This window comes from Myotis brandtii, unplaced genomic scaffold (assembly GCF_000412655.1).
Source record: "Myotis brandtii unplaced genomic scaffold, ASM41265v1 scaffold2750, whole genome shotgun sequence".
In the NCBI taxonomy this organism is placed as follows: domain Eukaryota; kingdom Metazoa; phylum Chordata; class Mammalia; order Chiroptera; family Vespertilionidae; genus Myotis; species Myotis brandtii.
In genome coordinates this window covers 63,164-90,132 of record NW_005360465.1, presented here as the reverse complement: position 1 = coordinate 90,132, position 26,969 = coordinate 63,164, and the positions used below count along the sequence as shown (strand labels likewise).

General features: G+C 48.4%; 1 protein-coding gene across 1 annotated transcript in view; it reads right to left on the bottom strand.

Annotated features, from left to right (window-relative positions):
* Nucleotides 1-26,562, bottom strand: part of IQSEC2 (IQ motif and Sec7 domain 2) — a 45,192-nt gene extending 18,630 nt beyond the window's left edge. Inside the window, exons 1-3 of the mRNA XM_005868693.2 lie at nucleotides 26,372-26,562; nucleotides 24,070-24,165; nucleotides 1,227-1,488 (exon numbers count right to left, since the gene is read on the bottom strand). Of these exons, the coding sequence (XP_005868755.1) occupies nucleotides 1,227-1,488; nucleotides 24,070-24,165; nucleotides 26,372-26,397 (384 nt within the window). The 5' untranslated portion in view covers nucleotides 26,398-26,562. The remainder of the gene's footprint in view (nucleotides 1-1,226; nucleotides 1,489-24,069; nucleotides 24,166-26,371) is intronic.
* Between the last annotated feature and the right edge of the window lie 407 nt (nucleotides 26,563-26,969).

Sequence of the window (26,969 nt, the reverse complement as noted above, 5' to 3'; positions counted from 1 at the left end):
AAGGGAAGGGGAGGGAAGAAAAGGGAAGGGGAGGGAAGGAAGGAAAGGAAAGAGAAGGGAAGGGGAGGAAGGAAAGGAAAGAGAAGGGAAGGGGAGGGAAGAGAAGAAAAGGGGAGGGAAGGGAAGGGGAGGGAAGGAAGAAAGGGGAAGGGAAGGGCAGGGAAGGGAAGGGAAGGAAGGGAAGGAAAGAGAAGGGAAGGGGAGGGAAGGGCAGGGAAGGGAAAGGGAGGGAAGAAAAGGGAAGGAAAGGGCAGGGAAGGGAAGGGGAGGGAAGAAAAGGGAAGGGAAGGGCAGGGAAGGAAAGGAAGAGGGATTAAGCAAAAAGCAAAAACAAAAAACTCATAGGTTGGGGGAGATAGGAGAGGGTAAAGGAGGGATAAAGGGTGACGGAAGGAGACGTGACTTGGGGTAGTGAACACATAATATAGCACACAGATTATGTATTACAGAATTGTACAACTGAAACCTCTATAATTTTATTAACCAGTGTCACCCCAATATTTTCTATAAAGAAAGAAAGAAAGAAAGAAAGAAAGAAAGAAAGAAAGAAAGAAAGAAAGAAAGAAAGAAACTGAGAGCAAGAAGGAGATGAAGGAGGAAGAGAGAGAATGAGAAGGGAGGAGAGAGAGGGACGATATGGAGGGAGAGAGGGAGATATTTTTTTCCATTGCTTTTTAGAGAGAATGTAAGGGAGGGAGGAAAGGAGGAAGGGAGGGAGGGAGGAAGGAAGAAAGGAAGGAAGGTTGGCTGGCTCACTTAAAGTCCCAACACCTAGGCATAAACACAATTAAAATTTTAGTATATGCCCTTCCAGGTTTTTTTTTTTCTATATGTAGTATTTTTGTGCCCTTCCCTTTAGCTAAGCAATATCTTGTGTGGTATATGTGATATATTGTAGCATATTCTTCTGAAATTGTCAACTTAAGTGTGTGCTTCTCCCATCAGACAGAGATTTTTGAGAACGGGATCCAGGTCCCATTCATTTTTACATCTCCAGTGCCCAGCAGGGAGCTGAATTAGTATCTGCTGAGGGAGTGGATACTTGGTGAATAGGTGGTGAATGAGCCCCCAATAGGGCGAAGGGTCCTGGAGCCCGTCTTCTCCCCGTCCAGTCTCACTATCCCTCTAAGCATATCTCCCTCAAGTGCCACATCCCAACCCCTCCCTTGGTCCCCTCATAGCCCCATTCCTACTCCCACTCCCAAGCAGAGCCACGTCCTCTGTACCTTCTTGTCCTGCAGGTCCGTGGAGAGTTCGTAGCTGTCCGACAGGGCCTTGGAGCGCTTTATCTCCTCCTCCTCCTGCTTCCTCAAGGCCACACTGGCTGGCTGGAGGCGAGCCCGCTGAGCCCAGGGAAGGCCCACCCCAGCAGGGGGACCCCCCATATGGCTGCTGCTGGAGGGCAGCTGGCTCAGCCGGTAGGGGGGTTGGCTCCCAGGACTATCAACCGCTGTGCTCAGGTCACTGCCTGGGGCATCACCCTCCACACTGTGGGGATTAGATAAGATAAGCCAGGATGTGGGAACAAAGGATGCCTGCTGGGCCAGACTGGGCATGTGGACCAAATCCCTTCCGCAACCCCATCCCCCTCGGCTTCTTCACAGATACAGGGACCCCAATACTTAAAGGCCAGAAAGCAGTCCTACCTGCCCCCAAGCTAGACAGTCCTACCTGCCCCTCACTGCCCTCATGCTCCCTTTCCTTCTGGTCCCCTTGCCTCCACAGCCCTGTCCTCATTCCCCTTCAGCCCCATCTGCTCACAGCTCTATCTTCACGGGCCCTCTCCCCTCACAGGCCCTATCCCTGCTCACAGCTCCATCCTCCGACTCCTTTCCCTTAGGGTGTGGTCTCCTCAGTCTTGTCTGCAGTCCCATTTCACCCCTCACTGCCTGGTCCCCTCATGGCCACGTCCCGTCCCCCCCCCCCCCCCCACACACAGACTTTTTACCAGACTTGTTTCTTCCTGGTCTTGTCCCCACAAGCCCCCTTTTTTCCTAATAATCCTACCTAACAGCTCCACCTCCAAATCCACCTTGATGGGCCATTTCCCTTATAGCTCCCCTCCCCCCAGACCTCTTCCCCTCACAGGTCTGCCCCCAGCACCACCCCAGATCAGCCCTGTCCCAGCCCCAGGCCCACTCCTGGCATCCAGGTATCCACGCTCTTCCCTCCTTGCCCAGCCCCGCCCCCTGAAGCCTCACCCCTGCCCTTAGAGGCCTGGACTTGGGCCTGGCCAGTTCCCAGAGTTCCCTGGCTGCCAGGGCACAGGGCTCAGTGACAGTGGGAGTCGCTTCCCATGCAGCATCCTCACAGGTAAAGAGCTGCCCTCCGGGGCAGCTTCCTTTTTCTCCTCATGGCGTTCTCTGCTCAGCTGGGGGAGGGACACAGGGGTCTTAAGGCAGAAGAGTGGCAGGAGCTAGGCACTGGGCCTTGCCTGCCCTGGTTACCCAGAGCTGTTGTTCCACCAGACCTGCTTCCATGGTGCCATGACAACCAGGCTGCCAGGGAACCCAGGTGGCGACAGAGCCCAGCTGCTCAGAGCCCAGAGGACACTGTGAGGAGCCACAGAGGTTGGCCAACAGGGGGGAGAATTAAGAGTAAGATCTAGTGAGGCCTGGAGAGGGTCGTGGTTGGGGGAAATGGGTGTGGCTGGGCCCAGGTAATGGTCTGATTTGGGCAGGCACAGGGTTGAGGGGGCTCTTGGCTGGTGAAAGGGTTAAGGGGCCACTCCCCAGCCCCTACTTGGCAAAGGCCAGGGTACAGGGCAGAGGAGAGCTGAGGTGAGTGTGGCGGGCTCCCTACCAGTGCAGGAGCTGGAGCTGCAGCAGGCCTGGCAGCTCCGCAGAAGAGTACTTTGGGCTGGGTGCTGGGCTCAGTGGGGAAGCTGCACCCACGAGGCCAGGTCCTGGGCTGCAGGGGTTTAGCTCCCGCCCACTGTTCACCTTCCTCCCTCCCAAGCATCAGTCTGCAGCACTACTAGGAGCCAGGAGGAAACCAACTGGGGGGCTGCCTTTTACCCCAAATTCTCTCTCCTCCTGGACCTCAGGGGCCTGGGAAGTCCCCCTCCAGGAGTCAGACTCCGCCCAGCCCCTGGCCCCTACCCCAGGCATCTAAGATGCTCCTTCCCTCCCCCTCAGGACTGCAGAATCTTGCCCACCACCTCTCAAACCTGTCTCCCAGTACACAACCCCAGCTCAATTCCGATAAACTGTCGCCTTTGTTCATGAACCATCCATAGCTCCCATTGCTCACAAGAGATAGCCCAAGTTCCTTATCGTGGCATTGGAGTTCTCTCCCAAGGTAACAGCTAATGCTTAGAGAGCTCAGAGCATGTTCAGCCACTGTTCTTACGACTTCACATTTAGTAACTTGTTTACTCTTCCAAACAACCCTATGCAATAGGTATTGTTATTTATCTTCATGTTACACATCAAGAAACCGAGGCCCAGAGAGGTTAAGGAACATATCTGTGATCACACGCAGCTATTCACGACAGAGCCAGGATCCAAGTCCAGACAGTCTGACTCCAGAGCTCACTCTTCAACATTAAGCCATGCAGGGTTGGTTGCCAGTCCCCTCCCCCAGCCACCCCTCCCTCCAGCCTGGCCCGGATCCTGTTTCTCCCCAATACTCTTCTGCTTTCCACCGTCAAAGCTGCGCATACAGTACCTTTCACCTGGAATGCAGGCCCTATCATCTCTGCAATCTGAGAAATCCCCCCCACAACCCGGTTCATCAAGATTCGGGTCATATGCCACCACTAAGAAGCCCTCCCGGAGCCCGCCTCCAGCCAGAAACCATGCCTGACCCTGTTCTGAGCTCCCCCCCCCCTTTTAAAAAATATATTTTATTGATTTTTTTGCAGAGAGGAAGGGAGAGGAATAGAGAGTTAGAAACATCGATAAGAGAGAAACATCGATCAGCTGCCTCCTGCACACTTCCACTGGGGACGTGCCCGCAACCAAGGTACATGCCCTTGACCGGAATCGAACCTGGGACCCTTCAGTCCGCAGGCCGACGCTCTATCCACTGAGCCAAACCGGTGAGGCTGAGCTCCCCCTTTTTATGGTGCAGGTTAGCTTTGGCAAAGCGTGACAGCTACTTATGGTCATGACTCCCAGAATCCCAGCCCAAGAAGAGAACTTGGTAATCTCCTAACAAACATAGAGTACAAGGCCTGGAGCAGAGTAGGTGCTCAATAAAAACTTCCAGAGTAAGGGAGTTAGTGAATGAGCTCTGGTAGGCTTATTGGCTGTGAGGACAGGTAAGTCCTTTCACCTAAAGCAGGGGTCCTCAAACTACGGCCCGCGGGCCACATGCAAATACAAATATTGTATTTGTTCCTGTTTTGTTGTTTTACTTCAAAATAAGATATGTGCAGTGTGCATAGGAATTTGTTCATAGTTGTTTTTTTTTAAACTATAGTCCGGCCCTCCAATGGTCTGAGGGACAGTGAAATGGCCCCCTGTTTAAAAAGTTTGAGGACCCCTGACCTAAAGTTTGTTAATCCTCACCCAAGGATATTATTCCATTGATTTTTAGAGAGAGTGGAAGGGAGGGGGAGAGACAGAAACATCAATGTGAGAGAGACAAATCCATTGGTTACCTCCCGCATGCACCAGACCAAGGCTCAAGGGCGGGGGATTGGGCCCGCAACCGGTATGTGCCCTTGACCGGAATCGAACCCAGGACCCTTCAGTCCGTGAGCCAACACTCTATCCACTGAGTCAAACCAGCTAGGGCCTTTCACCTAAATTTTTTTAAAAAATATTTTTATTGGTTTCAGAGAGGAAAGGAGAGGAAGAGAGAGAAACATTGATGAGAGGGAATCATTGATTGGCTGCCTCCTGCAGGTTGGACCGAGCCCGCAACCCAGGCAGGTGCCCTTGACCGGAATCGAACCTGGGACCCTTTTGTCCGCAGGCTGATGCTCTATCCACCGAGCCAAACCAGCTAGGGCTCACCTAAATTTTGACCACAATGTCCAATCCTTTCTCCATCCTGTGGCCACACACAGCTTTCCCAAGTACAAACCTGAGTATTTTGCTCTCCCACTAAAACACTTGCGTGGCTCCTCATGACTCAACCAGCAAACAATGACTGAACACTCTCTCTGTGCCAGGCACAGTGCTGGGGGCTGCCAACATAACAGCGAACAAGACACAGATTTGTTCCCTCGGGGAGGTGACACTGTAGCGGGAGAAGCAGACTATAAATATATACTATCATTTCAGGTAGAGATACATGCTAGGAAGGAAGCTGCAGCTCAATAGTAAAAGGTGCTGTTTTAGATGTGGTGGCCAGGGAAGGTCTTTTTGAAGAAACGGCATATAAGCAGGGCCCTGATGGACGTGAAAGAGTGAGCTGTGCGGCTGTCTGAGGCAAGAGCAGTGCAGACAGAGGGCAGAGCCAGTGCAAAGGCTCTGAGGTAGAACTGTGCCTGGCATGACTGCTTGAGGAATAGTGTAGCTGGAGCAGAGTGACAGTAAGGAAAGTGATAGGAGATAAGATCAGAGAGGTCACATGGGGCCAAATCATGAGGGCATTGAGCCCGCAATAAAGACGGACTTTTTGTTGCTGTTACTCCTCACCCGGGGGATATTTTTTTCATTCATTTTTAAAAAAATATTTTTACTTATTTCAGAGAGGAAGGGAGAGGGAGAGGGAGAGAAATAGAAACATCAATGATGAAAGAGAATCATTAATTGGCTGCCTCCTGCATGCCCCACACTGGGGATTGAACCCACAACCTGGGCATGTGCCCTGACCAGGAAACAAATCATGATCTCCTGGTTCATAGTTTGACGCTCAACCACGCCAGCTGGCTCCACTGATTTAAAAAAATATATATTTTATTTATTTTTTACAGAGAGGAAGGAAGAGGCAGAGGGATAGAGAGTTAGAAACATCGATGAGAGAGAAACATTGATTCAGCTGCTTCCTGCACACCTCCTACTGGGGATGTGCCCGCAACCCAGGTACATGCCCTTGACCGGAATCGAACCTGGGACCCTTCAGTCCGCAGGCCGACGCTTTATCAAATGAGCCAAACCGGTTAGGACTCCACTGATTTTTTTTTAGGGGGAGTGGAAGGGAGGGGGAGAGACAGACAGACAAAGAGAGAAAGATCGATGTGAGAGACATCGATCTCCTGCACACATCCCCACCAGGGCCAGGGATCAAACCTGCAACCCAGGTACATGCCCTTGACTGGGAATTGAACCCACAACCCTTCAGTGTGCAGGCTGATGCTCTTATCACTAAGGCAATAAAGATTGGCTTTTGCTCTGATTGAGATGCATGGAGGAGGGACATGATCTAACAGGTGTTTCAGGAATTATCACCCATGGGACAACCTCCAACTTCTTCACCATCGCCATGGAATGGCTCTCCTGACCCGATCTCTGCCTCTTATGCCCACTGCCCCCAATACCTCAATCTGGCAACTTCCTGTTCACCCTCCAACATTTAGCTCAGGTCTGCCCTTCCATGCCTGCCTGCACCCTCCACACAGGTTGGCTTACAGGCCTCTTCTCTGTGCTGCCATAGGGCCCTCTAGTCACCACAATCCTTAAAACAAGGGCATTAGTTAGTTCCGTGGTCGGCAAACTGCGGCTCACGAGCCACATGCGTCTCCTTGGCCCCTTGAGTGTGGCTCTTCCTAAGCTTTAGGAGTCCCCTAATTAAGTTAATAACAGTGTACCTACCTATATAGTTTAAGTTTAAAAAATTTGACTCTCAAAAGAAATTTCAATTGTTGTACTGTTGATATTTGGCTCTGTTGACTAATGAGTTTGCCGACCACTGAGTTAGTTCATTGAAGCCTCATAACTTACTGAGGCAGGCACCATTTTATAGATGAGGACACTGAGGCTCAGAGAGGTGATGTAAATGGGCTCAAGGTCACACAGCTATGAAGTGAGAAAGGATGCAAATCTAGGGCCCAGACTGTCTTTTTTTTTAATTTCAGAGAGAGGAAGAGAAAGAGGGATAGAAACAATGATGAGAGAGAATCATCTACCAGCTGCCTCTTGCATGCCCTACAACCTGGGCATGTGCCCCGACTGGGAATTGAACGTGACCTCCTGATCCATAGGTTGATGCTAAACCTCTGAGCCACAACGGCTGGGCCCAGGCTGTCTTTTCATGACATCTCGCTGTCTCTCCCCACTTCTAGCTCGGTGCTGCCCTTGACTCTCCACTCTTCGGCAATTACCCCCTTGGGAGCTCCACACCCTCTTTTGGTTGCAAAGAGAATAGTGGCAGGGAGGTCAGGCTGTCAGCTCAGGCTCCCCCTAGAGGGCCTGGCAAAAAGGACAATGCTTGGGGGCATTGCTCTCAGACATGCTGATCAGATGGAAAATCTCTCTCTCTCTCTCTCGCACACACACACACACACACACACACACACACACACACACCTGTGCCCCATGTGCACTCTCTGCTGGGCTATTCTGTGAGGGAACTGAAAGCATCTTCTGCATCAGGGGAAATAAACCACGTTACACAAATAACTACAGTACAAAGCTGAAAGTTCTCAGGGCTGGTGAACAGAGGAAGTGCTGGGGGAGCTCAGGAGAAAGATTCCTTCTGCTTGGGGGTGGCTGAGCCGAATAAAAATAAACTCGCACTTACGGTGCACCTTCCCTGTGTCAGGCATTTTCTGCACATTATTTAATCTGCAAGGCAAACGTGAAGGAAGAATTAGGATCCCTATTCTGAATGTGAGCAAAAAGGCTCTGGACGCGGAAGTGACTGCCCAAGGTCTCAGCAAGTGGCAGAACAGGGACTCCAAGCCCACAGCCCTGTTAGTTCCTCTGCTGCCTGAAGGCCTCCTGGGGGAGGAAGCTATTGAATGGGGCCTTGGCTAAGGGAAGGTGATAGAGATGAGGAGTGAAGGACCTTGTGAGTCAAGGCACTAAGATGAGGAGAAACGGGGAAGGACGTTCTGTGTGGATTCATGGTAGCCTGCCCGTGGCAGAAGTGCCAACCCTCCCGGGTTGTTGCTCCGAATGGGAGGTCTCTCTCCCTCCTTCCCTTTATTGGCACTGCCCGGAGCCAGGCAGCCAGCAGGGGATGGGATCAGGATGCAGTTGCCATGGAAATGAATGGGGGCTGTTGCTATAGATACCATAAGATGAGGGCAAGAGGAAGCCAGGGATGCTGAAGACTATCCCCATGACAACTTGGGCTGGAAGGGGGGGGGCGCGCGGAAGTGAGAGACGAGAAAACAAGATGAGGAGGTCAGTGCACCTAGATGAGGCCAGCGGCACCGGTTTCTGGAGAAAGACTTCTGCAAACTGTTTGTGTGTCCAATCCCAGCAACACAGAGATCCCAAACCTGAGGCCAGCCTGGCTTGGCACAGGGGCTGGCAGGGGAGAAGGAAGCCTGGATAGAGAGTGGCAAACACGGGCTGGCAAGCACACAGACTTGGGTATGAATCCCAGCTCCGCTTCTTTGCAGCCCTAAAAAAAATAGTTGTCATGTACTGAGTAGCTACTTTTTGCTAGGCCTAGCAACCCTGCAAGGTCTGGGTTGTTCTCCTGAAGGGGATAACACAGATGAGGAAACTGAGGGAACGAGAGATGAAGGAGCTTACTCACAGTCTCAAAGCTCAGCAGTGGTGGAGCCAGGAATCATATCAAGGCTCCTGCTATTACCACCACGCACTGAGTAGCTCCTCCAAGATGGAGTCCTGCATTTTCCAGCTTCCACTGCCTTCCCACAGGGGCATGCGGAGGGCCAGAGGCTGGGAAATATTTGTGGAGTGCATGAGTGAGGAAACAACCCAGGAGGAACAAGGAAAGCCTGAGGTGAGAAGGCAGAAGTGCCAGCTGCGAGAGCAATGGCTCATGGGTTGGGCTGGTTGAGGGTAGAAGATCCACAGAACTAGGATGGACTTCATGAACCTGACAATCCCACAGATGCAAAATGAGGTCCCAACATGCAAAGTGACTTGCCCCGGGTCACACAGGATGAGAATCCAAGTCCCCTTCTCTGCATGAGGGGAAATAAACCACGTTACACAAATAACCACAAAAAACCAAGTCCCCCTTTTTGCTTTTTAGCTGGATCTGTCCAGCCTCCCCCTCCCCAACCTTTAAGTTCCTAGAGTAGGCAATAGCAGGCTACTTGCACTTCCTAGGCATCGAGCTGATGGGCATCGCCACACCTGTGCTCATGCTCTTCCTTGGTTTCTTCCACTGGGGGTGCCCTCCCTCTCCCCTTTACCTGCAGACTCCATTGGTCTGGGGAAGCTCATCTGCATCTTGCAGCACCCCGCATAGGCGAGCCCTCCTGGGAAGTTGGTTCTGACTCAGTACCTGACAGGGTCAGCTACTCCCCCCCCCCACCCCCGGTATCCTGTGTACTCATGTCACAGTGGTCCTCATCTCCAGCTAACTTGTGATTATCTATTGAAGTGTCCACCACCCACCCTGCTCCTCTTTCCCAAGGGCACTGGCTTGTGTGAATCACCTCTGTGGATCCTCCAGGCTCAGGCCCAGCACACAGCAAGCAGCCACCTTGGTACCCTAAGAGCACAGGTGGTAGTCATGTGTGTCCATGTGACCATACTGCCTGACGACTATCCCTCTAGAAGCCACAGACCGTTATGCGCAAAAGCCACCCACATCCAGTCTTGTGATTATCTCCACCAGGCACAGAAAGTCGCCACCTCACACAAAGGACCTCACACACTCAGAATTCCTCACACCCAGCCTCACACAATCACATTCCCTCAGATGTCTTGCTCCTGTTAGACCTGCCACCTCATGCAAAGACATGCACACATATGCACAGGCACACACATTTCCATCACAACTGATAGAAACCTACCCCCTTTCCACAGCACAGGACCTCAGCCAATTCAGTCGCCTACACGAGTCTACACCGTACCTCCCTCGCTGGCCATCTGACCTTGACTTGCCTCTTCTCTTCATTTAGTTGGACCCTTGGCCCCCCTATTTCCTTCCATATCCAATCAAATGTTCTCCCACTTCCCAGACGTGGGTCACCTAGACCCACATGCCCTGGAGAGTCAGTCAAACAGAGCAATCTACGCACCATTTCCCAACACAACCCTAGAGCTCTCTACCAGGCTTTTGTCCATTCGGTTTCTCTCTCCTGTAATGCCTTCTCACCTCTCTACACCTATTGAAACTCTTCCCAGCCTTCCACTCTTGCCCCTCCTTCTCCAGCAAGCTCTCTCGGACACCACCCCTCAACCCACCTTGACATCTCTCTCCTCTTTGGGCCAAGAACATATTTAGCTCATTACTGAAGCCATATGTGCTCAATCATTTCAACCCTTCACAGCCTGCCTATTTTCCCAAAAGATTTTTCATCTACTCTGGGAGATAGAGAACTTATGGAGAACACAGCTACTGTCTTACTTTTGATCCCTCTCAGTACTTAGCTTGAAGCCTTGCACACAATAGGTGGAAGAATAAATAAGGGAGAGAGGAAGAGAGGGGGGAAGAAATAAATGAGAGTATGAATGAATAAATGAGTAGATGCGTTGAGAGACTGAGGGAAGCAATGAGTGAGAGAATGAGGTAAGCTTCTGGAAAAACTATGGGATCAATGTGATCGAGATGCTGAAGGGAAGGAGGAAAGAAAGGAGAGGAGGGATTCTCACCTGAGCCTTAATCAAAACAAGAGCCACCAATCACTGCACACTTGCCCAACCATGCACCAGACTCCATGCGGGGCTCCTTGTGTTCTCTTGCTAGTCTGCATGACAACCCAGAGAGGTATATTCTCACTGTACTCAGGGGGAAAATGAAGCACAAGAAGAAAATCCTTGCTCCAGTTTACACAGAGAACAAGCAGCAGAACCAGAGGTAAACTCAGATTCATCTACTGCCAAAGGCACAGAAAGGGAAAGTCTTGGGGTATGTGCCCACTTGGGGATCTCCTGGATTTGCTCCTAACATACACACATGATAGAAGATGTGGGTCCTATATCCCATAAAGGACACCTTTCATCCTCCAGCTGACAGCCTCCAGGGATTCTTAGAACCAGCTTCTGGCAGATGCAGGAAACATTTAGGATCATTGTATCCTGGGGGAAATGGCTTCCCCTCAGATCCAGAGATCCCTGAAACTGTAGAATCAAAATCTTGAAAGTACAGAATCAAGGACTCTGAACAGCTCAGAATATTTAAATCCCACCATCAGAAATTTTTTGAAATGTCAGAATCATGAAATTTTAAAACCACAGGAGATTGGAGAATCCAAAATTACTATAGAAATAGAAACTACAGGATTGCATGAAATGTATCACTGAATGATCATATCTTCAATTCACAGTTTCTTATAATTGTGGCATCTCAGATTGACAGAATGTCAGAGCTGGAGAAGCCCTTGGAGATCCTCTGGTCAAACCTCTCTCCTCCTCTTACACATGAGGAAATTAGGTAGCAGAGAGGCCAAGTGACACATCCAAGTTGGCCAGCTCACTCTTCCTCAGGCTGAGGGGCTGGAGAAGGCAATAGGCTTGCACGTGATGAGGACACCACACCATTCATTCATGATTGCGGTGTTGACAATACCTCAAATTAAACCCTATTCTCTCTCCCAGCCACTGTTCCCAGCCTTGGATAAGAAAGCAGGTAAGGCCCTGGTGAGGATAGGGAGAGGGAAGCAGGGGTGGGGTGGAACATACATCAGACAGAGAGAAGAGATCAGCTTTTATTGATGGAAATTCCTTTGTACACAGCAACACCCACTCTGAAAGGCCTTTTCTTCCTGATCATATTTACAGAGCACTATGGGAGTGGCAGGGGGCATGAAACAAAGCCCTCAAGCAGTGGAAGAGATGGCAGCAATGGCCCACAGCAAGGGAGAGCGACGGGGAACTCGGCAGGTCCGGGGCCCGCCCCCGTCTGGTCCTCTGAGCCCTAGGCACCCTGCATCTCTGTTTGTGCTCACAGAGGACAGAGGTAGGTCCTTGGGATGTCATTTGGAGACCTCTCCAGGATTGGCAGGCTCCAGGGTGCCTGGGAAGTGGGGTGCAGGTGCGGGAGGGTCCGGGTTCCAAGCTCCAAGCTCTGCTGCTCCCACATTTTAGTCAGATCTAAGGCTCCAGCCTGTATAATTCGGGGGGCTGGAGTCCAGGGGAGACAGCAGTGGGGGTAGAAATTCCAAGAAGGAGGTGGGGGAGGGAAGGGGCACTATGCTTGCCCATCTGGTTCTTGAAGCAGGGATGGGGTCCCATGGGGGATGCGGGGAGGGGGGGAGGGGGCTGGTTAAGGCTTTTGCTTCTGCATAGAAAATGGCCCTTGTCCTCTCAGTTACCGAGAGGAGGGACTGCTGCACTCGGAGGCTGGACAGCAGAACTGATGAGCGTCTTCCTCTTCCTCTTCCTCAGTCTCCTCCTCCTCCTCTTCCCTGGGACCAGGAAGGGCAGGGTAGAGGCCACAGGCGGCGGGTGACAGAGAGAGGCAGAGGCATTAGTTTGCAGAGCAGGGGAGATACATGAAGGGCTGGAACCAGGGAGGTGGGGCAAGGATGGGGGTCAGAATGGGGAGGCCAGCCAGACGGACTGTGCTTGGCCACACCCTTCTAGGGCTCAGTCTCAGGTTTTAGGAAGAGTATACAAACTCCAATGCAGACCAGACTGGCACCCAACTTTTATTTGAATATAAATAGAGCAATTTGCCCTCTGGAGCACTTTGCAGTACTTCCCCTCATTTAACTCCCCCCACCTCCCCTTGCAACAACTCTGCATTTTAAAGATAGGGGAATTGAAGCTCAGAGAGGGTATATTACCTGCCCCAGGCCACATACCTGGATGTGAGTTAGTGTCAGGATGTCAGACAGTAGGGATGTAAACCTGGAGCTCCAAGCCTCAGACTCATCCCTCTAGGGCAGGGGTGGGCAAACTTTTTGACTCGAGGGCCACAATGGGTTCTTAAACTGGACCCACAATGGGTTCTTAACCTGGACCCGGAGGGCCGGAACAAAAGCATGGATGGAGTGTTTGTGTGAACTAATATAAATTCAAAGTAAACATCATTACATAAAAGGGTACGGTCTTTTTTTTTTTTTTAGTTTTATTTATTTCAAACGGGCTGCGTAGTTTGCCCACGGCTGCTCTAGGGCCTTTGATGAATTTGGCACTAGCTCTAGAAATCCACCCTGCCCCTGAAGGACAAGATTTGTATTTCCTGAAGGCTCAGAGTTGGGAAACTAGGGAGATGCTTAGAAATGGAGTGTGGAAAACTCACAGCTTTGAATGCAAACCGACCTGGGTGCAATGCTAGCTCTACAAGTGCTTCCAGACTGTCCCCAAGCATATTATCACCCCTCTTGGAGCCTCAGTTGTCTCATCTGTAAAAAACGGGGCTCATAGGCCAACCCCACTGCGTCGTTGAAAGGACTGGAACATACGTCAAGTGCCTGGCAAAGAAGAGCAATGGGGATGTGGTGGTGGTGGTTGTTCACTGCTCATGAGCTGAATGTAATTCCCAGGGTGGCCATTTGCACCCACACAGAAGTGCCACAGAGGCAGGGAGGAGTCATTGCAGGAATAAACGCCTGTCCTGAGAGCACTGCGGAGTGGTCCCAGGGGCCAGTCTGCATGTGGCAGTCACTGGAGCTGCACTACAGTTTCAAGGGGTGGATGGACAGACAGTAAGGCTAGGGGCCGGGGCTGTGAGACCCAGTGCCTGGGGAGTGAAAAGTCTGATCTGTGGAGAGTCCACTCCCGGACCCCTTGGCTTGGGAGAGGCAGTAGGTATGGAATCCAGGAAATTGGAGGATTGGGAAGAGGTGGGAAGGAAAGAGGATAGGCAAGGGAAGGCACTGCTGTCCATCTCACAGACAGACAAGCATGCTCACGCAGGCACGCACCCACTCACACGCAGCACGCTCACACGCACACATGCGCACGCAGGCACGCACACCCTCCTTGTAGTCAGAATTCCCTCTGACACATTGTTCCACAGAGCCCCTGAGTCAACAGAATCACATGAACCAGGGCTCAAGTCCCGAGCAAGTAGCTCCCCCTTTCTGAGGCTCCCATTCCTCATCTATAAAAGGAGAAGCAGGCTCCACATCTCTCAAGGCTGTCATGAGGAACAAATCATCTTCCAGGCCCTCTGCTCACTTCCCTCCTATCCAGGCCACACCCCTGCTATCCTTCACCCTGACACTGCAGCCATTTCCTGATTTCTTCTTCCTACCCTCTTGGACCACATTAGCCTTCCTAAAGCCCACCTTCGACCATGAATCTCTTCTGCTCAGACACCTACCTTGGCTCCCCATTGCTCAGGCTTTAGAGTCAGATTGACCTGAGTTTTAATTATCAGCTCACCACCTTCTAGCTGGATGAATTTGGGTCTATTTCTTCACTTCTCTAGGACTTATTTTCCTTGTCTGCAAAATGAGGAAATAGCTATTCTGCAGGGCTTGGTAGGATTAAATAAATTCAAGTATGTAAAGCACCTACCACAGGGTAGGTCTGGTGCTTCATACATGGTAACTTACTATTACTGTCATTATCAGTGACATCAACGCTATCCTGCTCACTCATGCCCAGCCTTCATCCAACTAGCTTGTTCATGATTCCATCAGTATGCCCAGCCTCTTCACGCCTCTATGCCTTTGCTAATCCTATTTCTTCCTTCTGCCCAGATCTTTGCCTATTGAAATCCCATCTGAACTTCATGGCCCAGCTCAAATGCTGCTTCCTACAGGAAGCCCTCCCTGACTCCCAACCAAAAGTATTTGCTTCCTCTTAGCTCTAGCATCCATGTCCTTGTCCAGGAATCTCCATTTATTGCTTTGAACTTTCTTGAAGCATTTCTTTCACCAATTCTCTCAATGCCCTTGTATTCCCCCGTCCCACTATCACCACCACCTCTGCTTTCCTTCCCTATGCTATTTAAGGCCAGTCCCTCCACCTGGGCTCTGGAGCCCACCCCTGCTACCTCCTCCGCAGCAATCATCCCCTCTCCCTTCTGTATTTCAACCTCTCCCTCTCGGTGCCTCCTTCCTACCAACATTTATAGAAGCTCAAGTCTCTCCCATCTGGGAATAAAAAACCCTCTATCTGCCCCCACATCTCCCTCTAGCACTTACTGCCCCTCTCTCCTCTTCACAGCTAAACTTCTTGAGAAATTCGTCTACACTGGCCATCTCCATTTCAGTACCTCCCACAAGCTCTTCAACCCACTGCAATCTGCCTCATGCGCCCACCACGCCATGGAAACTGCTCTTAGTAAGGTCGCCCAGGACCTCCTAGTGGTTAAAGCCAACAGACTCTCTTCCACCCTCATCTTACTTCCCCAACTGTAACATTTGCCACTCTTAACAAGCCCCTCCAGTGCACAGAGGGCTTTTTCCTTCCTCTGCTTCAGTGAGCCCACTCCCTGCTGGTTTTCCTCCTACTTCTCTGCCCACCCCAGCTCTTCTTCCTCTCCCCATTCCTTATGTGTTAGTACCTCTTACCCAGCTCTGCTCTCCTGCTCTTCTCTTTCATTCCACACTCTGTCACTGATCTCATTCCATTGCATAACATCAGGTATCGCTGAGGACCCCTGCGGCTCTCTCTCTCTCTACTATGGTCTCTCTCCTGGGTCCCAGACCCACCTTGCCTAAGATTTGCTGGAAGCTCCACCAGGATGGCCCTTAGGGCCTTCAGAGCTCACCTCTAACTCACCATCTTACCACTGCAAACATATCCTCCTGCATTTCCCACCTTGCCAAAGGCACCACCATTCATCCAGTTGCCCAAGCCCAGAACACACCTGGGAGTCACCCTAGATTCTTCCTGCTCCCTCAGCAATTCCAGTGACCAAATCTTGTTTATTCTACCTGCTAAATAGATCCCAAAAGCTATAAATACATCACCTGCCCCCTACCACCTCATTTTCTACTCTTCTTGCTCCTTGTTCACTCTCCAATCATACTGGTCTCTCTAATGTCTCTCAAACATAATGAGCGTACTTGCCCCAGGGCTTTTGCACTGATACTCTTCCCCAAGATAGGTGTGGCACCAGACACAGCCTACTATATATTTACTTGTTTACTTATGGATTATCTGTCTCACCCACTGTAAGATCTATCAAGATAGGCATCCATCTGTTTTGTTCGGTGCTATATCCCTAATCCCCAGCACAGTGCCTGGGACTCAATAAATATTTGTCAAAAGGATGAATGCATTGCCATTTCTGAACACTACAACTTACTGTGAACTCCACCCTCAGTCATCTCCACCTCCGACCCTCACCCATTATCTTTTTAGTCTTTAACTTTGGTCCTCTCTTCTTTCCAATCACCTCTCAAATCCATCTCCTCTGCACCTTCCCCATTGCCACTACCTTAGCTTCTCTCTCTCTTGGGTTACTTCAACAGCCTCCTCCCTAGTCTCCCTTCATTCTAAAGTACTCATTTGATCATGTCATTTTCCCTACTCAAGAACTGCTCATGGCTCTCCAGCTGCCTACCACAAAAAAGAAGCCTGGATTCCCCAGACAGCTGTTTGAAGCATGTCTAATCTCTACACACGCCAATGTTTAGTTTCACCATTTCTTACCTCCAGGTCTTGGTTTACACGCTCAGAGCATCCTCTCCCACTTCTACCTCTCACAATCTTTATGAACTTCAAATGACTGGCTCAAACACTACTTTCTTCAGAAAATTCACAAACCAGAAGTAATTCCTCTCCAAAATCCATAGAGAAGTGTCTCCAATGTCCCTCAGGATCTCCAAGTATCAGGAGTAGGATGGGAGGTAGTAATTATGTCTGGGACCAAAGACTTTTGTGGCTGGGTTAACACTAATAGGGGTTCCCTTTTTCTCCTGCACTATTACCCTGGACTCTGTCGCCCTGGACCTCTGCTAACACCGATTCATCCTTGACTCGTCTCTTTCCCTCAACTTCTATTGGTGCTATTTCATTAATAACTCTCAAAGGATTTAGATTCCATAATTTGAGGTTAAAATGCTTCTGTGTGAATGGTGCTCACTGAAGTAGTGCAACAGTAACCCTGCTCAAATCCATTTCTTCTATGCTAACACTCCAGTTTGGGCCTTCCAGTTGTCCTCCATGCACAGAATCCATTTTTCATACTGCAAATGTGATGTTTCGAAATGACAAATGTTACTAAATTCCTCTCCTATTTATAATCCATTCACATGACAGTTCGTCACCGGAAACACGGATTCTTAACCTTTTGGGAGAAACACAAACCCTTTATGGATTTAATGAAAGTCATTAACCATCTCCCTGACAAAAAATACACACAGGTATACACACACAACATTTTTCATTCAGTTTCAGGAAGCTCATGGGCCACTTGAAGCCCATCTGGGGTCTATACACTCCAGGTTAAGAACCTCTGGCTCTACCCAATAACATCCAGGTTCTTTAGCATATACTGTTCCTTCTGCCTGGACTGTTCTTCCACACTTCACCCTTCTGTCCCTAGCTAACTCTTACTCATCCTCTAAGGCTTAGCTCTTAGGCTGAGTAGACCTGCACCAGACCTAGACGGAGCCAGATCCCTTCCTCTGGGTTTCCACAGCCCCCTGTGCTCTCCTCTCTTATAGCCCTTCTCAGTCTCCGCAACTGACTGGGAACTTGTGGAAGGCAAGAACCATTACCCAGCACAGGCTGTAGCCACAGCAGAACTCCATAAGTGTCTACTGAAATGAATACTAACAACTGCTATGCTGTTTTGAGTACCCATTGTGTGCCAGGCACTCAGCGAGGTGAGTTCTATTTATGATCTCATCTACTCTTCAATAAACAAACCCCATGATGTTGGTGGTATTGTGTCCTTTTTAACAGATAAGGAGGTAGGCTAAGAGATGTGAAGTGAGTGGTTCAGCTAGTGAGTGACAGAGTTGGGATTGAAATTGAGATGTGTTGGCACCAAGGCAAGTATTGGTCCACCATGCCTCCCTGCCCTGGACTGTGAGATTGAGAGATGGCATCAGCAAAGAAAAAACAAAACAAAAAACAACAGCAGCCCAGCTGGCGTGGCTCAGTGGTTGAGCGTCAACCGATGAACCAGGAGGTCACGGTTCCATTCCCGGTCAGGGTACATGCCAGGGTTGGCTAGATCCCCCCCAGTGGGGGGTGTGCAGGAGGCAGCCAATTGATGATTCTCTCTCATCATTGATGTTTCTATCCCTCTCTCCCTCTCCTTTCCTCTCTGAAATCAATAAAAATATATTAAAACAACAACAACAAAACAAAACAGGACCAAGACCCAAGGCCAGAATGCCCTGCCTGGGCTCCATTTCCCAGAGCCACCTATTTTGACTTTCCCTCCTGTGTCACCTTCATGCAAGGCCAAGTACCTGGTTCTTTCTTCTTTTGGCACAATCCCCTCCATCCCATGTACTACTTTCAGCCTCATTCCAAAGCCCCAGTATGGTCAGGCCATCCTTTTCTCCAGAACTATCCCCAGACACGTACAGATTTTAGATCCAATCTAATCCAATGCTACACACTTGACCATGAGGAAAACAAGACACAGATAGTCTCTGCCCTTCAAGAGTTGATAGTCACCCAGGAGTTTTACTTGTATCATCTCCAATCAGCCCTGAGAGGTAAGTAGGCATTATCCTCATTACACAGACAGGAAACAGAGGCTCAGAGGTTAAATGTCTTGCCCCAAGTCATAGAGTTGGTAAGTGGCCAAACTTGGACTTGAATAAAGGTACTGACTCAACCATTTTTCCCCCATTAGGTCATCCCACTTGGAAGAGCCAAAAGTGGGCAACTATTTTTGGCAGGGATGGGGGAAGGAAACCTATTACTATTTCAACACTCAATATACATGTCCCCTCCTGTAGGATATAGAAAGGTTAGGTGCCCGTCCTTTGGCAGCCCTCTAAGCCTACTTCTGTCCCATCCCAAACCATACTCCACTGTAATTGTCTATGTGTCTCTCTCCCTTCTAAAACTTGAACTCCCTAATGGTAGAACTAGATACAGTTCACTCCCATATCCAACCAAGGTTCAGCACAAGGCCTAACCAAGGGCAGACAGGACAAACATTTGCTAAATGAATGAGGTGGTCTTTCAGCTAGTTATTAAAAGGAGAAGCAAGAGCTGAACAGTGGATATAGGAAAAAGATATAGAGGAGAAGGGAAATGAATTAGTAAAAGCAAGGAAATGGCACCAAAGAAATAGTCCAGTGCTTTTGAAATTGTGACAGGGTGCGTATAACATGCTGTCATTGTTGTTATGGGGATTTTGTTTTCCTTACAAGAATGGGAACATACTATAAGCCCTGTTCTGCAACTTGCTTTTTTCATATAATAATAAATCTTGGAGGTCTTTCCATGCCCGTATATTAAGATAAATCTTTTTCTTTTGATCTGCTACAGAGTAATCCATAATATGGATGGATCATGAAGGAAAAGCTGTTCCTTAGTGATGGACATTCAGGTTGTTTTAATTTTTCGCTATTACAAACAATGCTGCAATGAATATCTTTGTATATGTCTGGAAGTAGTTTTGAAGGATAGGTTCCCAAACATTGAATTGCTGGGCCAAAGGAATGAACATTTTGTTTAAAAATGTAGATAAAAAGTTATTTCTTTTGCTTTTACACTTTTACAGACTAAATACAAATAGAGTATTCCTGCTAATATAATCCAGTTTTTATCTTGAGAAGCATACGTCATGCAAGCTTTTCATTAAGAGTTGGTTAAGCCCGGCTGGTGTAGCTCAGTGGTTGAGCGTTTTCCCATGAACCAAGAGGTCACAGTTCAATTTCTGGTCAGGGCACATGCCTTGGCTGCAGCTCAATCCCCAGTGGCAGTGGGGGGAGGGGGTGTGCTCTCTCATCATTGATGTTTCTATCTTTCTCTCCCTCTCCCTTCCTCTCTCAAAATCAATAGAAAAACATTTTTTTTTAAATTAAAAAGAGTTGGTTGAGAATGCTATCCTATAAGGGTATATGATAAAGTATGGCTTAGAGTTGCAGTTGGAATTGAGGTATTTTAGGAAAGGCCTCTCTCTGCTAGCCAAATTTGGGTCCATACAGTAGTAAAACCTTAGAGAAATCTAGCTTTAAGACATGGTTCCTAGCTTGGAAGTATATGACATTTAAGATTTTGGTAGCAGCTAATAAAATTGTCCCATTAAAACAATGGTACCAGTTTGCATTCCAATCAAGGTAAGTGAGAAGTTCTGTTTCCTCACAACCCTTTCAATATTTTAAATTTTAGCCCTTCCAAATTAATGCTTCATTGTTGTTTTAGTTACATTTCTTTGGCTTTAGTAAGCTTGAACATTCTTTCTCATTCATTAGCTAATTGTCTATTTCTTCCCTGAATTTTCAAATCATGTTATTTCTCCATTTTAAATGAGTTCCACACCTTTTTTCTTATTGATTTCCAGGAGACACTTATAGATGCAGACAGATAGGAACCTTTGCCTGATATCTATGTAACAAATACTTTCTCCTAGCCTGTTGTTCATGTTTCAACTTTGTATATAACATCCTTCTCCACACAGAAGTTCTTAACCTTAATGTAGTTGAAATTACTGCTCTTCACTTTATGGCTTATGGGTTTTTAAGTCATGCTCAGAAAGGCTTTTCTACCCTGATACTAAATATTCTGATAGATCTCAGAGGGAAATGGGGTGTGTGTGTGTGTGGGGGGGGGGGGGGGCGGGAAGAGATTAACCTAAGAATTTATATGCATATTTGCATAGCCCAGGGACACAAACAATAGTGCGGTGAATGCCTGGGGTAAGGGGGTGGGGTGGCGGCCGGGTGGAGTTAACAATAAAAATAAAATTTTTTTAAAAAAAGAACACATGGAGGCAAAAAATAAAATCCCTACATTGACAAAATGTGAAAAAAAATCTGGATTTTCCTTTGGCAGTTTTACAGCTTTATTTTTTGTATTTGTTTATGTATGAGGTAAGGGTTTAATTTAATTTTTTCCAAGTGGTAGCCAATAATCCCATCCCATTTACTGACTCATCCCACTGATTTGAAATGTGTTCTTTATCCTAAATTAAATTCCCATATGAACATTTGGATTTGTTTCTAAACTCTCTATTTTGTTCCATTTATGTATTCTGTTTCTGTGAAGATATATTTCTAATTACTGCAGTTTTATGGTAAATTTTTTGTATCAACTAGGGCAAGTGCCCCCTCATTGTTCTTTTTAAAAACTTTTCTTAGTAATTCATGGGCATTTACTCTTCCAAATGAACTTCAAAATCCAATTGCCCAATTCTCAAAGAAAATACCACTGAAATTTGAATGAGAAATGCATTGAACCTTTTGACCAAATTGGGGGGAAAATGTGATTTTTACCGTGTTGAATCTTTCCATCCAGGAATAGGATAGGACTCTTGTTTTATTCAAGTTTCCTTACAGCCTTTGATGAAATTTTATAGTTTTGTGGGTTGTTTTTTTTTTTTGGTGTTTTTTTTTTTTTGGTGTATGTGTGAAATTTTATAGTTTTCTATAGAAAACTATTTCACATTTCTTGTAAATTCTTAGGGATTTTATAAATTTTTTTGCTATTGTAAATGAAATCTTTTTCTATTATGTCTTCTAATTAGTTATTGTTAGTATTCAGAGAAGCGGTTTAGGTGTATGTTTATCCTGTATCTACCCATCTCACCGAATTTTCCTATTAGTTATAATAATTTTTTGCTTTATTCTGTTTATCTAAGTTGACGCCCATATGATCTTCAAATCACGATAACTCTGTTTCTAATATTTATACCACTTATTGTTTAAAAATCCCATTGGTTTAACTTCCAGAAAAACAATGGCTAATGACAGTTATAGCAGTCATCCTTATTTTGTTCCTGAATTTAATGGAAATTTACCTAGTACTTCCCTGTTACATTTGATGATTGTCTTTGGTTTCTGACAAAAATTCTTTACCAAGTTAAGGAAGTTTTAACTGATTCCTAGCTTACTGTACTAGTTATCTATTACTGTGTAACAAATTACCCCAATACAGCAAGATAACTAAGACACTAAGAGTTTTTAAATCAAGAATGAATATGTAGGTCAATGGGGGGAAAAGGAGACATGTGTAACACTTTAATCAATGAAGAATAAATAAATAAATAAATAAATAAAGGAAGGAAGGAAGGAAGGAAGGAAGGAATATGTAATTTTACCAGATGATTTTTCCCAGCATTTATGGAGATAGTTATAGGATCTTCCCTCTTGAATCTATTAATGCAATTAATTACAATAACATCTTGCCCAATGTTGAACAATCCCTGCACTTCTAGGACAAGCCTTCCTTTGTCATGACACATTCTTTTTTTAATACACTGATGGATTCAGTTTGATAATTAAAATATTTGTTACTCTATTAATATGTGAGATTAGACTATAGTTTTCCTCTTTTTGTCTAAACCTGTCCAATTATACTAGCCTTCTATTTATTTTTATTTGTTTATTATTTTTATATCCTATATAATAAAAGCCTAATATGCTAAGTGTCCAGTTGACCAGTAGGCCATTCAACCAATCAAAGTGTAATGTGCTAATGATATGTTAAGGCTGCTCAACCACTCACTATGATGTGCACTGACCACCAGGGGGCAGATGCTCTGACTTGTAGGTTAGCTTGCTGCTGGGGTCCGGCCGATTGGGACTGAGTAAGATGGGCCAGACACACCCTGGAGCCTTCCTGCATTCCCTCACTGGCTGGCCAACCTCCCGCGTCCCTCTCTGGCCCGATCGTGCACCCATGGGGTCCCTCGGCCTGGCCTGCACCCTCTCGCAATCCGGGACCCCTCGGGGGATATCAGAGAGCCAGTTCAGGCTCCATCCCACAGGCCAGGCCGAGGGGCCCCACTGGTGCACGAATTCATGCACTGGGCCTCTAGTGTGTGTGTGTATATGTGTATACATATATACATACACACACACACACACACACACACACACACACACACATCCTTCTGGAATGAACTGGGAAGCTGTCAGTCTTTTCCTATTATCATTGAATCATTCAAGATTCTATAGAACTTCCATACCAATTGGGCCTGGTACTATTTCTGAGGAGAAAACTTCTTTTTGGCCATCTTTTAAACTTATTCTATTCTGCTCAGGTTTTCTGCCACTTCTTAAGTCATTTGGTAATTTATATTTTCCTACAATACCACCCATTTCATCTAGATTTTCACATTTACTGGCATAAAATTATACAAAGCATTTTCTTATGACATTTATTGTCTCCTCAGAATCTGTGGTTAAATTGCTTTTATGTTTTCTTGCCTTTCCTCAAACATATCTGCAGAGGACAATCTGTCCAGTTTACTGGCCTTTTCAAAACCTACCTCTTAGTCAATCAAATCTTTTGTTTTCTATTTCACTAATTTCTGGTTTTTATCTACAGTAATTATTTTATTCTGCTTTCGCTTGGTTGTTCTTTTTCTACATTCTTGAGTGGAATAATTAGTTCATTCAATTTAAACTGTCTTGTTCTCTGGTAAAAACATTTAAGACCACACATTTTCCTCCGGGAACCCCATAGTCGTATCCCATAGGCCTTGATATATAGTATTCTCATTGGCATTTATTCTAAATAGTCCATAAATTCCCTTCTTCTTTACTCTTTAACATAATTATTTTTAAACTTTCAAATGGGCCTAGCCTTTTTGCCATTGCTATTAATATCTCATTTTATTGCATTATAATTAGAAAATGTAAAATGTGTTTTCCAATTAACTTGGAAATAATGTTCTACCAAGGTGTGGGCAGATTGTTCCCTCTGCCTAAATACCCTTCCCTATCTTATCCAAATGGCAAACTCTTACTCATCCTTTGAAAACAGTTCAAATGTTATATATTCTAGGGCCAAACACTCCCGCTTTTGGTGACAGGTATCTAGGGAAGAATTTTTAAGGCAGGACAAACTATAAACAGGTGCTGAATGTCCTCTTTGGTCTCCTAACCTGGTCCCCCAATCATTCTCCTCACACGCGCTCTGCCACCCATGCCACAGTCACTCCAGGGGCTAGAGGGAGATAAGGGGAGGGTGTGGCAATGTTTTTGCCTATTTGTCTGCACCGGTGAAGGATTGGGGGAGGGATGGGTCTAGCTCTTACCTGCTCTCTGCCAGCCTGCCTGAGGGGGTAAGCTTCATGGAGTCAAGGACCTGAGTAGGACAGCAATACTGGTGTAGAGTGTGAGACGCTGTGGACCTGAGAGACAGCAAGAGACAGAGAAAGAGAGACAGAGAGAGACAAGGGAGGGTGGGGGAGAGGCAGGGTGGGGAATGGGGACAGTGAGGTGAGTGAGTGGGGGAGGGGGAAAGGGAAGATGAGAGGCATGGGTGATGGAGGATAGGGGATGGAAGAGGAAGGGTGCGAGGCAGGGAGGCAAGAAGGAGGAAAGGAGGGAGGAAACGGAGAAAGGGAGGGAAATAAGGAAGGAAGGAAGGAAGGAAGGAAGGAAGGAAGGAAGGAAGGAAGGAAGGAAGAAAAAAAGAAAAAACCACAAAGTCAAGAAAGAGAGGACGGCACTCGAACCACAAACAGAACACAACGACAACAGGGGGCAGCAGAGACAAAAGAGCCGGGCTGGGCCTCCTGTGTTCCAGGTGACTCCGTGGGGACCTTGGCCACGGAGACACTGGCACACCACAGCAGGGAAGGGGGAAGGGAGCCCTCCTCACACCAGACGCCACACGAGTAGGAAAGAGGGGGAGGGGGAGGGGGGATGAAAGAGAAAGGCAAAATATGTAGGGGGGGCTCCCCCTTATAGGGTACTCCTCACGATAAGGGGAGGGATAGAGAGAGGAGGAGCTCTGGGTCCAAAGGGGGAAGAGCCCAGGCCGGAAGGGAGGAAGGAAGGAAGGAAGGAAGGAAGGAAGGAAGAAAAAAAGAAAAAACCACAAAGTCAAGAAAGAGAGGACGGCACTCGAACCACAAACAGAACACAACGACAACAGGGGGCAGCAGAGACAAAAGAGCCGGGCTGGGCCTCCTGTGTTCCAGGTGACTCCGTGGGGACCTTGGCCACGGAGACACTGGCACACCACAGCAGGGAAGGGGGAAGGGAGCCCTCCTCACACCAGACGCCACACGAGTAGGAAAGAGGGGGAGGGGGAGGGGGGATGAAAGAGAAAGGCAAAATATGTAGGGGGGGCTCCCCCTTATAGGGTACTCCTCACGATAAGGGGAGGGATAGAGAGAGGAGGAGCTCTGGGTCCAAAGGGGGAAGAGCCCAGGCCAGGTGGGTGGAGGAAACACTGTAGGAGGAGAGGGAGAAAGACAGCCAGAAACCGAAAGAGACAAGGAAAGGGTGAGACAGAACTGGAGAAAGACAGAGAAAGAGGAAGACAGAGAAAGGGCGAGACAAAGGACACAGAGAGAAGACAGGGAGAGGCAGAGAGTGCCAGAGGAGAGGAGAGGAGAGGGCGGAGGAGAGCTGACAAGGTCTCAGTGGTCTTGGTGACAGGATGGGACTAGGGGGTGAGCGGGCGAGTGGGGCCCAGCTAGCCAGAGGACAGGCTAGTTCCAAGGAGCAGAAGTCTTAGCTTCCCAGGCCAGTGCTGCACCCCCAGCCCTAGGCAGGGCCCACACTCCGCCCCCCAGCACTGTGTCCCCACCCCTACAGCAGGGTTCAAAGGCCCCTCTGCCTCCTGCTTCCCATGATTAAAGTCCAGGGAATGAAAAGAGAGGAGTGGTGAGGCTGAGGGTCTGGCCCCGCCCCTACCCAGCATGGGGCAGATGCTGGTAGTGGAGCTGGCCCTTCCTGGTCAGCCAGCCCCTGCCCCCCATAAGCCCCTGGAGGCTGCTTGTGGTCAGGGCCTGGCATTCAAGAGCCCAAATAAAGGCCTGAAGATGTGGCTGCAGGCTAGGCCAGCTGCCCACTACCTCACTTGCTGCACATTGGAGGATACCCAAATCTTAGAACCTTTAGAATCTTGGAATTTGAGACTCTTCTTATCAGAGACTCTGAATCATCGCCAGCACCAGAATGACAGTCTCAACTGCTACCCATGTGCCAGTCACCCGCCCAAGTCCTTATCTCCTTAATCCTGAGACTCAGAGACTCTTCAGCTGCTGGAATGTTGCTATCAACGAATCTCAGCAGTTATCTGGAGCCCTGCAGTGCTGGGCCAGGCTAGCACCCCAGATCAACTACCAATCACACCCCTCCCGGCCACAGACTGCGCTGCTTGGGCCTCCAGGGTCTTTACGGTGCTGGGCACCCTGATGTCCATGGGCTTACCCACTGGAGCTGGCTCCCTCCCCCAAGCCAAAGGCCTCCAAGAGTCCAAGAGGGAAGCCAGGAACCAGGAAGCCAGGAGGCTGCTGAATCAGCAGCCCAGGAACCAGGTCCAGGCCTGAGCAGGAAGGGACGGCGTCAGGCTGCAGGGGTGGCGGGGACCCAGGTTCCTACCTGCTACTCCTCCCGGGGGGCTCCATGGATCCGGACCTGTCCGGAGGGCAGGCCCCCTGGCCCTGGGCGGTGCCTCCACCGTGTCACCAAACCCTCCTCCCCAGCCCTTCCCTAGAAGGAGGAACCAAAGAGGCGGGGCCAGGCCAGCTGGGCTGTAGGCCAGACTGCAACTGGAAACTTTGCTCCTTCCCTTGCTCCCCCAGGAGGGCTGGGAAGTCCTGGTAAGAGGAAGCAGGTTTGCGAGCCCGCAGTGGCTCCGATGGGCCAAACCCCAGGCTGGGCTCCCTATGTGCACCTCCACCCAAGCACCCTGTCAAGTATGTGTCAACAGTACTGTTCTGAAGACAAAATGGAGATGGCAACACGGCACAGGTCACACAGCCAGGAGGTGGCAGAACCCCAAGATCAGGACCTGGTTTGGCCATTTCCAAACCTGGAATCTGTCCCTTCAGCCATATCGCTGCCTTGTGAACACAGCAACCTTTCCATACAGGCCTTTTCCCACACCCTCATCTTGAGCACAGCTAAAGAGACCATTTGGTTGTTCTAGGATGCTCCGGATCACGTAAAATTCAAACCACTCATTTTGGGAAATCGG